Below are 17,737 nucleotides of genomic sequence, written 5' to 3'. Positions count from 1 at the left end.
AACCTCTGCCTCCCGGGTTCAAGCGATTCTCCTGCCTCAGCCTCCAGAGTAGCTGGGACTACAGGCACATGCCACCATGCCCAGCTAATTTTTGTATTTTTAGTAGAGGTGGGATTTCACCATGTTGGCCAGGCTGGTCTCGAGCTCCTGACCTCAGGTGATCCACCTTCCTTGGCCTCCCAAAGTGCTGGGATTAATCTTTGCATTTGAGTGAAATTAATCTGTCAAAAAGTTTGTACTAAACAATCACCTGGGAAGGGTGGCCGACTTCCCAATGCAGATTCCTGGGCCCCATCCCCAAATTGGGTTATTGGGATCTCCTCCAGATAGCTCAGCATTCCAGCTTTGGCTGACAAGCCTCACTCAGCTGACTCTCTTTTAGTTGCACTATTAAACGTCTTCCATGCAGGCTTTATAGGGAAGGACAAGGCAAAGAACAAAGCAGTCAACAATAAGGAAACCAAGCCCTCACAGGAAAGAAAGCCTGAATCAAAGTTTGAAACAAGGCATATTTATATTTAAAAATGAATAAGATTCTAAAGTGGCTTCCATATCCTTCCCTAATTATATGTACCATTATGATTAGAACCACAAAATGAGCACACATAAGCACACACTGGTAGCCTATCAGAAAAGAAAGCCAGATTCTGCACTGGTCCTTGATATTGTTACAGAACCACGATATGCTAAATGCTCTCAGCTCAGGTGAAAACTTTTTTCATATACTACAGCATCCTTCCTACCTGTGGGTGGTATGGGATGAGTGATCTTTATGCTGATGTTTGGAACCGTCTGTTATGTTTTTTGCCAAAAGCAGAACTTTTACCACCCTGACGAATACAGTATGAAATAAGAAAGCCTTCCTTTTTGTGATCTTCATTCATGGACTTTTCATAGCTGTTCTGTAATCTACTAAAGCATTGGTCTCTCTCCATGGGATGTGTGGGCATGGTGTATGTATCTTAAAAGGGATCTGCCTGAGAGAGCCTGTAGCTAAGGCCTGCCAGCTCTGCTTCCTCCCCTTCCCCCTCGCAATCCTCCCTCATTGATCTTCCTGTGGTGCACTGCCCCCTAGAGTGTAAGAAAGAACCTCAGGGCCACTGAACAAAGGAAAATGTCAGCGATAGTAAAAGTAAATGGTGCTAATGACTGGCTGGCAAAGCCATGGCAAATCAGGTGGATTTCAGTTCTCTGCTTTCAACAGACTAAAGGAGAATCTAATCAAGTTGTTTGTTGATAGATCATCATTAATAATTCTTGATGATAGAGCACTGTGATCTTTGTCAAAATGCCAAAGGAATCCAAAGAACTGTAAAAACATTGTTAACGTAATTCTATTCCATAGAATTTATGTGCTTACATCTATACAGAAACAAGGAATACAGCTGAGGTTGAACCCCATCTCAGCTGTAAATCACATTCATGTATTCTTGGATAAATGAACTAATTAGGATAAAGAACATTCTAATAAAAAAAACATTTAATCATCCAAGAATTATATTAATACCGTTTTCATTATATACCAATAATTAATTACGATAATATTGGTTCTGGACTGAGATAACAAACAAACAAACACTTAAAGCAAGAGCTAAAAAAAAAATTTCCATTTATATTTTTTGTTGACAAGAAGTAATGGGGTGAATGATTAAAAGATGTCGGGCATAATAGATTACATTATGATAGGATTCTTGGCTGAAAAGTGGTATGGAAATACAGAAGGAGAAAAGCCAATTTGAAATGTTTAACTACTAAAGAACTAGCTCATTTATTTTTATAAATGAATGAAGGGTGTCAAATTGTTGTGATATTTAAATTGTACTGGATATGTTTAAAATAGTGATGTAACAGTTTTTATTTTAAAATACCAATATTTACACGACACCAGCAAATACATACTTTGTCAACTATTTAACTTCCCATGAAAAATTTTAGATACCAACTTAGATAAAATTTTAGATATCAACTTAGATGGGTGAGGGTATACATGATTTTTCAAAATACTTTTGGGGGCACATGAGCAGAATACTTTGTGGACTACTGCTTTAAAACACGATTTCTCCAAGTACAGTTGAGGGACAACTTACAGAATCACCTGGGAAGGGCAGATGACTTTTTAAAAATGCATATTCCTGGGCCCCATCCCCAAATTTGGGTTATTAGGTTTGGGGTAGACCCCAAATAAATCAGTTTTCAACATGTACCCCAGGTGGCTCTCATGCAAACCATTTAGGAAGCACTACTTAAAAAAATAAAAACTAGCATTTCCCAGTATTGTAGCCGTGGCTGAAGAGGGAAACAACCTCGCATATGTTTCTGGACTGAGGTTAGAACTGAAATAAAAGCTAAACAGGAGCCGGAGCTCACAAAATAGCAGCACCTGTGGAGGAGCCTAGAAATGGGAAAAGGTCACCAGGGCAGGAATGCACTTTCCTGGAATTCCTAGCACGGTCAAAGAAGAGAAATGGAAGGGCCTAGGCAGGCTAAGCCCACTGTGGGCTCTCCACTGTGGTTGCACTTTGGAAGAAAACAGAAGAAAGTCCTTTTCCGTCTTGAACCAGCCTGAGGAAAGTCCGTGTTTAGGAGGGCCAACCGTCACACCAAAATAAAACATGCGCTAATGGAAGCTGATTGCAAAGCAGGTGACAGAGCACACTTTGGGAAGCACTGCTGGAGTGGGGGCAGAGGGGTACTTGCCATGAAAATGCCCTGGGGACCCTCTGACGACACTGTTGGGATGGCTGAGGCACCTGTTCCCTTTTGGTCCCACTGGTGGCCTAAAGTGTGGTCTCAGAGTGCTTGTCTTCTGCTGCTCACTGGGTGGGGCTTGTGAGCATCTGTTCTCTCTTCCTAGGATCACAGAAGAACTGCAGCTTCCTGGGGAGCAGTTTCACCTCCACAGGCATCGCTTCATACTCCTCACTGTCAATGCTAAAAGAGCCCCCTGCTCCCTGGGGAGAAGAGAATATTCAGAACAGCTCAAACACACATCAGTGGCCTACTGGAGTTGGAGGTCTCACAGCAGCACCAGAAGAAGTTCATTATGGAAAACAACATCCTCTCTTGAGGAGCTATCCTAATGTTCTTTTACAAAAAAAATTCAGTGCCTACTATGATGGGCACAGTGCTGGTTCTGGAAACATCCTAATTCTACCATCCATGAAAAAGGATTTATTTTCTTTTTTTGGCCCCTATCTCCTCCCAGAGTATTTTGGGATTTGAACAACATGGTTATAATTTTCAAATATGTATTAAAAGGCAAGGGTCCTGCCATGTCTTAAGGAACTCATAGTCTTTCTATATTATGCTAATCCTTCTCAAATAAAAATAAAGACAGCTAATTCTCTTACGACAAGCTATTGTATCTGCTGGATCATTTTCATTATTCTCTAAGACTTGTTTAGCTTGATATACCTAAGGTGTATCAACATTAATATCATTACAGTCTATGAAACCCTTCCATAACTCATGCATTTAATTCAATATTTATATCGAAACTGTGACGCCAGTCACTATGGGGATACCTTCTGTTTACCTATAGTCTTGTCTGAATACAGTAATATATGGCCACATGTCTTCAAAGGCTATATGAAGAGCCTCCTTTTTTTCCGTATTGACAATTGAATAACCTCCCAATTCCAGATTCTATTTCCAATTTTTTTCACTTACATAGGTTATTCTAAGCATGGCATTTCATAATACAGAAAAATTCAGTGTTGAACTGAAAACTGCTTCCAGATCCTTTATAAAAAATGTTAAAGTAAAAGCCACTATTAACATTTGCCAGCTAGACAATTCTCTATGTGTCTTAATGCAGTAACCTTCTGCATTATTTACATATGGAAAAATAAAAGGAGACCTAAAACTCACTTTAGGGAAGAACCTTGGTTCGAAAACGATGGGAGTCTTCAAAAGTCCACTCTAAATCCATGACTCCCAAGGAGATTCTGCCATCCTTTTCAGCTCCCCGCTAATATGACCCAGAGCCTGGCAAAATGCTTGGCACACAATATGTGCCTAAGTGTAGGTCAGCTAACAGAGAGGAAGGATGGGACACCACAGAGGGGCAGGCCGATGATGAACGAATCAAATGCTGTGACTACCGACCCCTTCCCCACTCACCTCCAGGATAAGCAAAGTGCACTGGCTGGCTTGGAGACACTCCGTGCCCTCCACGTGCAGCTTGGGGTTTCTCACCTTTCGACTTCTGTGAGCACAGGAAAAAGCAAGCTTAAGACCAGTGATGGCAACGGCACTAGGTTGCAACAATGTAGCAACTTCTTTCCCCCTTTTTATGAGCTTACATAAGTGGACAGATGGTCTATTAAGCCATAGAATTCTGTAAATAATTTTTCCAACAGTGATTCTTGCTTAGCCTTGTGATACATTCTAGACTGAATGTAGAGAACTGGGCATGAAGTTATGACTTTCTCTGAAATGCTCTTAATTTGATCTAAAAATTGATTTAAAAATAATCATTCCACATGTACCTAATTCTTAGATTGTTAGTCTCAAATTTAAAAATCAGAATGAAATTCTTTAGGAAAAGTACTAAACTTCTGGTATTTGGTACTTCTTGTGATTACTTGAAGGAGAAAATATTTTTACTTTAATGTAGATATTTCTTTTATGTATATGAACAACTAGTCTTAGAAGTTCTCTGATAACCCTTCCTATCTGTGGGTCCCACTCCCGTGGATTCAACCAACTGAGGATAGAGAATACATATTTTTGCACCTGTACTGAATCCGTACAGACTATCTTATCCCCTAGAGAATACAGGACAGCAACCATCCACATAGCATTTACATTATATTGAGTATTATAAGTAATCTAGAGATGATTTAATGTGCATAGGGAGGACGTGCCTAAGTCTATGCGAATACCGTGCCACTATATAGAAGGGACTTGACAACCTGTGGATTTTGGTATCTGAGGGAGGTCCTGGAACCAATACCCCAAGGATACCGTGGGATGACTGTATTTATAACGCGGTCTACTTGGCATACAATATCTACCTTGACTGAGTGACTATGGAGTAAAATTTCCAGCGCATATACAGACACACACTCCACCTCATGCAGATGTATCTTTTAGGCAGTGGAAATACAGTAAAAGCTAATCTAAGTAAATCAGTCCATTATTTATCATTTATTAACAACAGTAACTCTACAAAACGGTATCAGAGTTTTCTAACGCAGCTTCACAATGTTCTCTTCAGATATCCAGAGGAAACAGACATTACTTGATTTCACTTCCTGTAGAGAACAGAAGGACACTGGCTGCCACTGGTGCTAACAATGCAGAACATAGTGGCTTCGCCTAACCTTAGCAATAGAATTGGGGTCTCTATTTCTGGATACCAGTATCATAAAGGAGATTTGAATATTGCTGGTCTCACTGGCCAGACTGTCAATGAAGATTGTGTGATTTCTGGACATTCTGTAGAAGGAACAGGATTTTCCCTTCTTATAGATACAGCAAGAAAATCAAAGGCTGCAGAATCAGCTATTCAGTCTCTGAAGAATTTATGCCAAAGGCAAGAACAACAAACTTATGTGCCTGTGTAGATAATGAAGTAGCCATGGAGACCAGGCCGCTGCAGCAGAAATGTGTGATCCCTAAATGGGCACGAGAGGGAGCTCTGAGACAAGGCACAGAAAAGCGGAGCTGAGCAGATTACCAGTTGGCATGGGAACACACCAGCTCCTCAGATGCTCTGAAGGAGGATTTATAGTGTTCTTTACCAATAAAATTCTGGCAGAGGTAGGACTTAACAAATCACAGAACTTGGAAGGGTATTCTGTATTGGAAAAGGGAAAAAGGCCTGGGAAATGTCCAAGGTACTCAATACCTTTTCCAGTTTTTCATGAAGGCCCTGGGAATAGGAGGACATGGTGAACTGACATAAATAGTAATGGATACTGTGAAGTGCTTCAAAATATAAAAAGGCTTGACACACATTCTCTTACTCAAGGCTGAAAGCCAGTCCTGAGATCGGCAGAGATGATTATTTCATTCTGTAGACGGAAAGAATTCAGAGATGCTAAATGATCCGAGTCATGACGTCGGGTAAGTGGCAGAACCAAAATTTGCATTCAGCTCTTTGACCCTGAAACCAAAGTTCTTGACGCTGTGTCATGCTTCATTGAATTCTTTGGTTTCAATTGAAAAACAAAGACTGCTCTTACATTCTGATCCCCACAAAATGAACAGTGATGGCCAGCATAGGAGAGGGGCACTATACATGTCAGCCCATAGGAAAGAAATAACATCGAAATTCCCAAACAAGACAAGGCTTTGGCTGGATTTCTGTCTTAGACTTCATGGGGCACTCTGAATAGTAAAATCTGAGAAAATCACAAGCCTCATTTCCTGTGAACCCCAGTCCACTTACCCTATAGTTATAAAGTCTCCTTTGCTGATGGTGTCAGGTTCAATGCAGATATTCAGAAAATCTTCTTTGCTCTAAAATGGTTAAGAACACTAACGTCATTACTCTTAAAATTTGGCTAATGCAGCCTGTTGTCATCCTCAGCTTGGATGGTTCATAGTTTGAAGCTATGTATAGATAGGGGACTCTACTTGTAGTGATTTAATTCCAAACCTATTTTCAGTCTTTTTTTTTTTTTTTTCACTAAGAGCTTTACTGAGGTATAATTTATAGAAAATTCATCTCCATTGCTTGGCTTTTTTTTTTACTACATAAGCAAACAAAACTCAGAGTGGGAGGTTCTGGACGTTCTGTCACTCACTAGTAATTATTAGCTGTTCTAGTCTCTAGGATTACTTCCCTTGCAGGCCAAGCTTTCAGCCCATCCCAGCAATCTCAGTGTTCACTGTACATGAGCTTCACATGACAGCATGGAATCGGCTGCTTGGTGTGGAGAGCCCAAGTGCCTGTGCTTCTTTAATGCTCTACATACAAATTTGGTGTGCAACCAGAGTTGGAAAACAGCAATCCGTTTATTCTATGGTAATGTTTAAAAACTTTCCATTTCCAGCCACAGAAAGCTCTGGATGATTTGAGCTACGACAAAATGGCTATCAAAACAGACTTGGTTCTTGGACCAGTTCCCATAATTTGCTACCAGTCCGTGACTAGCCATACAAACCTAGCCCTCTGTAAATCAATCCCACAACTTCTATGTCAGCTTCAAATAGAGGTCTTGTTTCTTTTGGGGTAGGTTCAAAATGTTCAGGCCCAGGATTTGAGGCCTCTGAGAGCCTTAAAGCCTTTGCCTAAGATTAAAGGGTAACTAACAAAGAACTCTCAACTAAGAATTACAAAACATAAAGTGGATGACTTTGAAAGTTCACCTTTTATTTAACTACTTACTGAGTGCCAGTCATGCACCATGAACCCACGGAGCTTGGGTTACACCAATGAACAAAACCCACATGACTTTCTGTCTACAAAGAACTTACTTTCTACTGTAGAGACTGGAGGGAATAGATCGATCATAGTAAAACAGTAAATTATAAACTCTGTTAGAAGATAAGGATGCCACAACTATATTAGAGTTTATTAGAAAATAAGATCAAAGAAGCAGAGCAAGGAACATGAGGTGGCGCTGATGGCAGTGGCTGTGTTACAAAAAAGGGGGTCCCGTGGAGAAGCCTTGGAGAAGAGACCTGAAGGAGGTGAGGGAGTCAGTGATGTGGCCATCCAGGGCAGTGGTTCTCAAACTTTAGCAAGTGTCACTGTAGAGCAGGTAACATTCAGACTCTGGTTTTTGTTTGTCAACTAAAAAATAAATAATTTTTGGCCAGGCGCAGTGGCTCACACCTGTGATCTCAGCACTTTGGGAGGCTGAGGCGGGCGGATCAGCTGAGGTCAGGAGTTCGAGACCAGCCTGGCCAACGTGGTGAAAACCCCGTCTCTACTAAAAGTACAAATACTAGCCGGGTGTGGTGGCAGGCGCCTGTAATCCCAGCTACTCGGGAGGCTGAGGCAGGAGAATCCCTAGAACCCGGGAGGGAGAGATTGCAGTGAGCCAATATCGCACTATTGCACTCCAGCCTGGGTGACAAGAGTGAAACTCCGTCTCAATCAATCAATCAATAAAAATAATTTTTTTTTAACTCAGACTCTGGCCCCATCCCAAGTTTCTGGTTCAGTAGATCTGGGGTGAGGCCCATGAATTTTCATCTCGAGCAACTTCCATGTGATACTGATGTGCTGATCTGAGAACTGGACTTTGAGAACCCCTAATCCGGGGATGAGCAATCCACACAAGGGGAACTACTGGGGCGGAGGCCTTCAGGTGGTGCTGGGGGAACATGTCTGACAGCAGGGAACAGCAAGGAAGCCCGTGTAGCTGGAGCAGAGCGAATGACAGGGGCAACAAGTGAGGAAGACAGGGAAGAGAGGAGCTACATCAGCAGAGCCTCATAGACCATGGCGAGGAAGCTGGCTCTTAGGCTGAATGAATCAGAGAGCCACTGGAGGGTTCTAAGGAGGGAAATATGTTCTGGCTTCATTTCAATAGGATCACTCTGGCTGCCGTGTTGAGAATTAAGACAGGAGTAGATTGGAGAGGGAGACAGTGGGCTAGGAATTAACATTATAGATAAATGTGTAAGAATGGCCCAGGGTTCAGGAGCTCCCAGGAGCAATGATCTGCTCTGACAATAGGACATTGAGAGGTGGGGCTGGGGGGGGGTAGTTAGAGAGGAGGAGGAAGAATGGGTTAAAGCAGTGATGAGTCAGGAGGACAACCACCAAGTCACCAGGCCCAGCATACAAGGGGAGGAAAAGAAAGAAAGCACAGCCACTGCTTAAAGACTGTGGGAAAGGCAAAACTCAGGGGAGAGCCACACTTCAGCTAGAACAGGGTCGGGAAACATTTTCTGTAAAGAGCGAGAGAGTGAACACTGTAGGCTTGCAGACCATGAGGTCTCTCTCACAGCTATTCAACTCAGCCATAGTAGCTGAAAGCAACCAGAGAATATACTCAAATGAATTAGCCTGCCTGTGTTCCAGTAAAATTTGACTTAAAGACACTGAAATTTGAAGACAATTTCCACACGTAACGGGGAAAAATACTCTTCTTTTGATTTTTTTCAATGATTTAAAAATGTAAAAAATATTGTTAGCTTCAAGGCTGTGCAAATACAGGCAGCAGGATAGTCGGGCCTGTGGGCTGTCCTTTGCTGACCCCTGTTCTAAAGCTTTGTTCTGGAGGCACAATTAAGTTACCTAGAAAGAAACTGTGGTTCTTTGGAGGTGAGCCTTTAGCTTTGTTAACAGGGAAGAGGGCAGCCTTTAGTCTAGAATTAATTTTGACTCACTAGTGAGGCAATACCTTTCTGAGGACACTACCCAATGCCCCATGTCTGAAGAGGATTTTCTACTCTAATTGGTTTGAACACGAACTATTCCTGGCTTTGTGAGAGGACTGACTCTCCTGAGACTGTCCCGCCTGCTCACTGGTAGGTAACTCAACCTCTGTCTTGGGTGGTGGTTTCTCACATGCATGCACCTGTCAGTACTCAGCTGAAGATTCCAGAGGACACCTCCGTAAACCTCTAGCTTGGTTCTGGGTGCGGCTCTCCTCTCCATGGGGCTCTCTTGTATCCTGCCTTGCAATTCTAGCTGCCTTGATTTCTCAAAATTCTCAAAGACCCCTCAACTGAGGTAGGGCATGGGCTCTGTGTGGGCTCCCTCTCCGCAGGCTGTGGCCTCTCTCCAGCAGTCACCTCGGGCAAGCATCAGGCTCACTGTGTTCAATTTCTTGCTCTCTGGACTCACTGTCCTATGCTGCTTGTCTCATACCAATGTCTCATATAGTTGTTTCAAAGATTTTGTCCAATTTTTAAGGTGTTTAAGGTATAAAGCTGGTGCTTTTTGCTACATCTTGGCCAAAAGTCTCACATTAACATTCAAAAATCAGTTCATTTTATTGCTTTGACAGATTAAATGAGGAAACTTTATTATCTCAATAGATGCTGGAAGAGTACTTGATAAAATTAAATATCTAAGATATTTAACATGAAAGATAAAAATGCTTAGCAAACTGGGAATAGAAAGGAACTGCCTTAATCTGATAAAGGGTGTCTATAAAAAAAGAAAGCACATTAAATACAAGCATGAAGCAATGAAGACTTTCTCTCTAAATCAGAAATAAGAAAGACGATGGGGACTCCTGTTATTGCTACTTCTATTTAACCATGTACTGAGGTCCTATCCAGTGCTCTAAGTAAAATGAAGGATTGTAAGGATAAGTATTTGAAGAGAGAAAACAAAACTTGCACTATTTGCATTGGCCATGACTAAATCTGTAGAAAATTTGAAAGAATTCATTGAAAGAAAGTTAGAATAATTAATAATAATTTAATTAGGTTGCTGATTCAGCATTGATATAAAAATCAATTATATGTCCATCTACTAAATCAGGTAGAAAATGAAATTTTAATAGATATTATTTAGAATAGCATAAAAATTAAGATAACTGGGAATATATCCAGCAAAAGACAGGATATTCCAGAGAAAACTATAAAACTTCATTGAAAGACATTGAAGACCTAAATAAATGAAGAGATATACCCCGTTCATATGCTAGAGGAGTCAATATTGTAGAAATGTCATTTCTCTCCAAATTGATCTATGGGTACAATGCAGTGAGATCAATATTATAACATTTTTATGTGGAATTTAATAAACATTCTAAAATATTTATAGAACTCAAATGAGCTAAGAATAGCCAAGAGACTGTGTAAAAAGAGAAAAACATAGAACTTATTATAAAACTATAATAAGAGAAGCAGAGTATTAGTATAAATATGAGAAAATGGAACAACAATAGAAGAAAGAGACTAGAAACATTTACATGTATATAGACATGATGTATGGCAGAGGTTTATTGAAGATCAGTGGGGGAAAATGGAGATTTCAATAAATGGCGCTTGGACAACTGGCTTTCTATTTGGAAAGAACATAAAATTGGAGCTTTACCTCCATCATTCACAAAACTCACTTATAAGTGGAGGTATTTCCTTTTTAAAGAAAAATGGAACTATGTTGCAAAACTTTTCACCTATTTTTCCCATGTCAATAGATAGAAAATAATACATATATAAAATAGATATGACTTTTAATAAATGTACCAAAATTTATTCAGTCTGATTAGTTCATTGCAAATATTTTACTATTATACAGTGAGCATAGTTGTATAAGAGATCCTACTTTTCACACATTCTATACTCCTACAGCTTCTTTCATACACTGAATGTGCTGCTTTTAATAAGTGAACATTTTGAGCTATTACACGGCAGCTACATTGCCTTTATTGTATTGCATTTGCTTTTATTTTTATAAAGAATTGTGCAAAAACGAAACAAATGAATTTGCTGCTACTCGTGATAAGCGGCACAGTATCGTATACTTTTATAATAGGCACAAAGATAAAAAGCACTTGGCATTGTGAGTGTGGCTAATCTTGAGCGCAGTCACATACTCACTGAACTCAATCCATTCAGGGGTACTCAGTCATCAGAGAAAAGAACAATGGTAAAGAACATGAACAAAATACTCGGAATACATATTATTAAAGACTTAGTATAAAGGAGATGTATAATTAGACATTTTATCTTTCTCTTTTAAATTCCTCTGGAACAGAATCTATTTTTTTTTTTTTTAGCATTCACATATCCACTTTCACCAGTGTTTTTCAGATTTCCATTATGTAAAAAAGGACTGCCTACATTATATATTCATCAGGTTATTTCAGTAGGATAAATTCCTAGAAATACAGTTAATAGGGCCGAAGGTATGCATATATTTTAGACACTTTATGTATACTATACCAAATTGCTGAGACAGGATATTCCAATCTATATTCCCATCAGAAACACACACCACCACTAAGCTTTTAATCTATAACATGTTTTTTAGTCATGACAATTCAATCTTACTATTTTAATTTGCATTTCTTTGCTGAAATCACTCTGTCTCCTTACCTACAAAATGCAGATAAAGATATCTACCTATAAGGATTACATAATATTATGTAAAATTCTTAGGACAGTGCCTCACATGTAGTAAATAATCAGCAAATATAAGCTATTTTTTCATATGCTTATTTCTTTTATGAATTTTCTATTCTTACCCCTTGCTCACTTTTTATATTAGTCCTTTGCCCATTTCTCATTGCTTTATCCTAAGAGCTTGTTAAAAGGAAAGTGAATTCCTGGTCTATCACATGCTAATATTTTTCCCAATATGTCATTTAAAAGTTTGTTTAGAATGTCTTTTTAAATAAAAAGACAAATGCATCAATATGATTTTTGCCTTAAATGTCATGCTTAGAGAGGCCTTGTCCTCCTTAATTTTATACTGATAATCACTTAGATTTTACCCTAATACTTTTTTTTAACTTCAAACTTCTATTTTAAGTTCCGGGATACATACACAGGAGGCGCAGCCTTGTTACATAGGTATAAACGTGTGCCATTTACCCTACTACTTTAATGATTTTATTATTTTACATTTAGTTCTTTAATCAAACTAGAATTTTTTTTATAGGGTGAAGGGAGCTATGTTTTCCAAATGTTTTGCAATGGACATGTATTATTTTCATAGTTAGAAAACATCTCAATACTCTGAACATTAATATTAGAATCAAACTTATCACTCTATTAATATTGGAATCAAACTTTTCACGACATTCCAACTCCATCTGCTAATTTTCAGACTGGCCTAGACAACTGTGAACAGACTAATTTGCATACAAGCTGAATGTAATTAGTCCACAGTTAACAATTACTTTCCTATTGGCATTCTCATTGATATAAATTACCAAGGTTTTCTCTATACTAGGGTCAGTAAACTTTTTCTGTAAGTGACCAGATAATAAACATTTTAGGCTTTGGGCCATACAATCTGTCACAACTACTCAGCTCTCCCCTGTAGCACAAAGGCAGCCACAGACAATATATTTGTGAATGAATATGGCTGTGCTCCAATAAAACTTTATTTATGGATACTGAAACTTGAACTTTACATATTTTTCTGTTCACAAAAATTATTCTTTTGATTTTCTTTGCATCATTTAAAATTAGAAGATTCTTGGCTTCTGGGCTATACAAAAACAGGTGGCAGACCAGTTTGCCAATGCCTGCTTTATTTCAATACTTTTGGGTGTATTGTCTATAGTAGCACCACCCAACAGAACCTTCTGCACTGACGGACAGGCTGTATACCTGTGCTTTCCAGTATGGTGGCTACTAGCTACATATGGCTGTTGAGCACTTGAAATGTGGTGAGTGTGACTTAGGAACTAAGTTTTGAATTTTATTTAATTCTAATTAATTTAAATTTAACTAGCCACATGTGGCTAATAGCTACCGTATGGGATAGTGCATACCTATAGATTGGGCCTAAATAAATCATATGTAGATATAGATACAGATGTATGTGTGTGGGTATTTTTCTCCTGAGGATCTAATTTGACATATTTAGTATAGTCACAAAAATCGTGGATATTTACTCAAGTAAAAGTTCCACAATTTTTTTCCAGTGACAAATGGGAATAGCTAATTTTCATTTCTAAAGCCCTCTTGCCCTAAGTTCTCTGAATGCCAATTAAGCAATGAGCAGAACATGTAATCAGAGCCCCAGAAGCATTTATGCCACTCCTGCAGCTGGCAGCTTCTCCTCATTGCTGTTATTCCTTAAAGGCACACCACATCCTCTTTCTCCTGACACTGCCCTCTCTGTCTCCACAGGGTAAAAACAAAAATAACTGAATTAGTGGGAGAGGACTATAGCTATTGTCACTTTTCTTAGGTACCAAATGCTTTTCTAATAAAAAAGCACACTTACTGTCGGGTCAAGCTGATTATTCCGTGTTGTGATGGACAGTTCAATGGTGGACAGCTGCACATCTTTCCAGACCTCCGGGCTCACCTCTTGGGAAAGGGCTGTGGGAATCCATTAGATACAGGTCAGTTTCTTCCATTAACATTTCACCACCCACCACGGACGGCTAGCTGCTAGCTGCTCAGCTCAGCTTCTCAACCTTTCTGCTGACTCTTTGCCTTCATTTTATTTATTTCATGCTTCTTATACATAGAGGTAAAAATGGCATCTCTGTGCCTAAAACATCACTACCAAAAGCAGTCACATTAACAGAAAGACTGTGCACAGAGACTGCTATGCCCATTGATGGCACATTGCTTGGGCCTGCTCTGGTGGCACACAGAAGGATGAATTCAGTGATCCCTGAGAGGCTTCTCCTGCTCTAGTTAAGTTTCTAAAACTGATTTTGGAGGTCTACTTTAGGGCACTTCTAAACTGACCAGGGCCCTCCAATCTTTAGTCGCCACATTGCTCACCATCCTGTGGTTGTGCCCAGTAGGACGCAAGCCTCCGTAATACTCTCCTGTACAAAGAAGGCCTTTGTACAGGGGTCTCCTCTGGTTCACTGGGAGGTCTCTCTGTAGGTCCCGTGTATGAGATAGAGGCTTGATGAGTCTGAGGCCACTCCTTTTAATGTGGAGAGAGAAAAATTTTGTTATGCATGTACAATTCCACTCTGGGAGTTTCTCTCTGCAAAAGTTATTTATTTGTCTACCTATACGTGCTAGAAAGTGAACTAATAATCTCCTCTCACTGGATGGAATGCGAGTTTGGAGCATGGAATCCTCAAGCTTTCTTTTCCTCTTAAAGCTACATCTTAAAAACCATGAATTCAGGAAGTACTGCCTCCATTGCTCCCCCTAAAATAGGCTAACCACCACCATTTACATTTGTCCAAAATGAGGGTGAATGAACATAGGGTCATCCGTAATAAATTTATCTTTGGCTTACGGATGGTGATGCAAAATGAAACTGAGGAAATCCAGTTGCATCAAGTACCTACCTCACTTCTGGAATCTTATTCCACACACAGGCCAGAATGGTTTAGCCCAGGCTCACAATCCAGCCCAAGGCTTCTCACTTCTGCTTCAAAGCCCATCACCCTCACACTCTAATTTTTTTTGTCTTCTACGTCCTGGCATCCCAAGTCCAGTGTCACCCTGGATCACATCCTGACCGCATGAATAATTAAAACCATACCCCAGCCTCTCAGCCCTTGACATCACCTCTGATTCACCACATCCACCCATTTCCATGGCCACATCCTGGCCCCTAATGTCACCCAGAACTATTCCACTTTGGAAATCTAAAACCCTGAGATCCTGCTCTCTAATCACATCCCATATTCTTCTGGTTGATTTTTTGTGCCCATTGTGTCTCTTAGGGTGAAATGCTTCCCTGTTCTCAAGTTTCCAGGTGGTGAATTACAAAGCAGTAGCAACACTGGCTTCTCTCACTCCACCGCTTACTCACTCCTCCCCAAGTCTAGAAGGACCAATGCATGGATCCAGCCCTTTCCTTTCTCTCTGACAGCAGCTGTCCTTGTCTCAAACGGTCACTGCTTCTAATTTTCATGTGGTGAAAATTAGCTTCTTGTGGTGGTCTCTGCCCTGAAGGAGCTGTTTCAATGGACACCTTCAGTTCACAGTATTAGGAGATCAGATAGAGACCACATATCTGTGCTCTGTCCTCCACTCCTGCTGACATTTATAAAGATGACGTTTTGATCTTCATCTGCCTAGTTCCTGCATTTGTTTTCATACCTTGGTTCAAACTAAAAAGAGGAAGAGAGGGATTTTATTGTGGGCCCCTGAAGACCTAACTGCACCAAGTTTTCAATCACATTGAGGATTCTACTCCCTGACCACTCATTTTCCCCTCACTGCCAAACTGATAGTCAATTACTTTCAATTGCTTTCTTTTTCCACTTACTCTTGGCTTTCCTGTGTCTTTATTCTTCTACAATATGTCCTAAAAAGCCCCAGTTCTGGATCAGCCTTGTCACTAAGTTCCTGTACTCTTACATCATGGCTCAGTATTACTAGAGGAGAAAATGATACTCCTGCTGAGTATTAATACAGGGAAAAGCAGTCACCCAAAGGAGCATTCATGTCTACAAATTGTTAGCCTCAGGTCTTCAGTGCTACTTGATAATCCTAAGCCTCCTCCTACATTCATCTTTCTTCAGGATACCCCATCCCACTACTCACCGCCTTTCTGACAGGATCACTTTGCTTCCTACACTTCAGTGAGAATATCAGGGACATCAGTGAGAATACCTTAACTTTCTCTAATCTCATTTCCATCTGGACCTACCCTTTACTCCTCTCCTGTATCAATGAAAAAAGGTGTCCCTTGTCCTGTCCAGGGACAATCCAGTACTCTGGATCCCACACCCTTCTACCCACTCTTGGATTTTGCCAATTCAGTCATGCTTTCTGTCTCCCTTCTCACCTCCTCACATTCTTTTCTTTTTCTTCAGTCTAGAAACACATGGATATTCTCCACTTTTAAAAACTCCATATTGACCCCATGTTTCTCTCAGCTTTTGCCTTCCCTATCTCCTTCTCTTCAAAGTCAGGTTTCTTGAAGCCTGTCCTTGCTGTCTCCACTTCTTTACATCACTTTTATTTCTTGATGTTCTTCAGTCTGGCTTTAGCCACCACACTTTGGAGGCTGCCCAGCTTTTGGAGGCTGCCAAATTCGATGGATACTCTCTTGTCTGTATATTTAAAGTCTTCGCTTTTGCTTCTCGAAACTCTTACTTTTTTCTTGAAATTCTCTCTTCTGTTGGCTTCTATGTTAGTATTCTCTCCTGCATTTTCTCTTAGCACTTCTCAGTCATTTTTGGTGGTTCTTTAAATGTTTATGTCCCTTAGGGATATTCCTGGCCATCTGTACTCAATGGTAATTTCACCCAACCCATGGTTTCAACACCGCTCACACACTTATGACATTTGAATATGTTTCTTTAGTCCAGACCTCTCTGCTGAATTCCGACCTAAATCACAATTGTATCTTTGCTTGTCTGTACCACAGGTATGTTAAACTCTACATAGATTAAACTGAAAATTTCATCTCTCTTCACAAACTTGATTTACTCTAGTATTACCAACATCAGTGGAAAACTCCAGTTACCAAACTCTAGTCCCTCATACCAGAAATCTGATAATCCTACATTCTTCTGACTTTTGAGGTTCTAACTTAACAGTTCTTTAATCCGTCTTCTATTGTCAATACTGTTACCTCCTTAGTCTATACGTCACTTCCCACCTGACTACTTTAACAATCTTCTATCTAATGTCCTTGCCTTGAGCTACCCAACATCCTGTTTTTCTGTTTAGAAAAAAACAATTTTTCTAAAATGCAAATCTGCTCATTTCATGCCTCTGCTTAAGACTCAATAACTCCCCATTGCTTTAAGGATAAAAGTCAAATTGCACATCAAAACCCGCCATAACCTGCCCTTACCTAACCCACTGGCTTCACTTCCTGCCATTTTACTGCATTAATCATAATTAAGGGCCATGTCACACCACTGTGACTTCACACAGCCTTTAAATGTTTCAAAATTTAGTGTGTCTCCTCCGCTGGGAAGATTTTCTGACCCTCATTAGATTTAGATGCCCCTCCTCTCTGCTCCCTTCTTAGTCTTTCTATCTTTCTCTCACAGCACTTGCCAAACTGCTGATTTACTTACACTTCCCTCCCAGTATCTGAATACTTCTTGAGGGCAGGAAAACTGTCTCATTTGACTTTGTATCCCAAGCATATGTCAACTATTGTTTGCTGAATAAATAGTGGAAACAGTTTATATTCCATTTAAATATGTAGCTACTCTGTTTCTTCCTAAATGCACTCACAACTCCACCAATG

General features: G+C 40.0%; 1 protein-coding gene across 7 annotated transcripts in view; it reads right to left on the bottom strand.

The window, feature by feature from the left end:
• Positions 1 to 1,459: 1,459 nt before the first annotated feature.
• Positions 1,460 to 17,737, bottom strand: part of AGK (acylglycerol kinase) — a 102,594-nt gene continuing 86,316 nt past the window's right edge. For 5 of the 7 annotated variants that reach the window (XM_034965116.3, XM_008965944.5, XM_055115461.2 and 2 more), the window contains 5 exons: positions 14,338 to 14,488; positions 13,826 to 13,923; positions 6,398 to 6,468; positions 4,123 to 4,207; positions 1,460 to 2,951 (listed from right to left, as the gene is read on the bottom strand). In XM_034965116.3, the coding sequence (XP_034821007.2) occupies positions 2,814 to 2,951; positions 4,123 to 4,207; positions 6,398 to 6,468; positions 13,826 to 13,923; positions 14,338 to 14,488 (543 nt within the window). In that variant the 3' untranslated portion in view covers positions 1,460 to 2,813. Of the gene's footprint in view, positions 2,952 to 4,122; positions 4,208 to 5,071; positions 5,259 to 6,397; positions 6,469 to 13,825; positions 13,924 to 14,337; positions 14,489 to 17,737 lie in introns of those variants that run through there. The other 2 variants (XM_055115463.2, XM_008965947.7) reach the window with 2 other exon arrangements.

Source organism: Pan paniscus, chromosome 6 (assembly GCF_029289425.2).
Source record: "Pan paniscus chromosome 6, NHGRI_mPanPan1-v2.0_pri, whole genome shotgun sequence".
Lineage (NCBI taxonomy): Eukaryota > Metazoa > Chordata > Mammalia > Primates > Hominidae > Pan > Pan paniscus.
The sequence above is the reverse complement of the archived record's forward strand: the minus strand, read 5'-3'. Positions and strand labels throughout refer to the sequence as shown.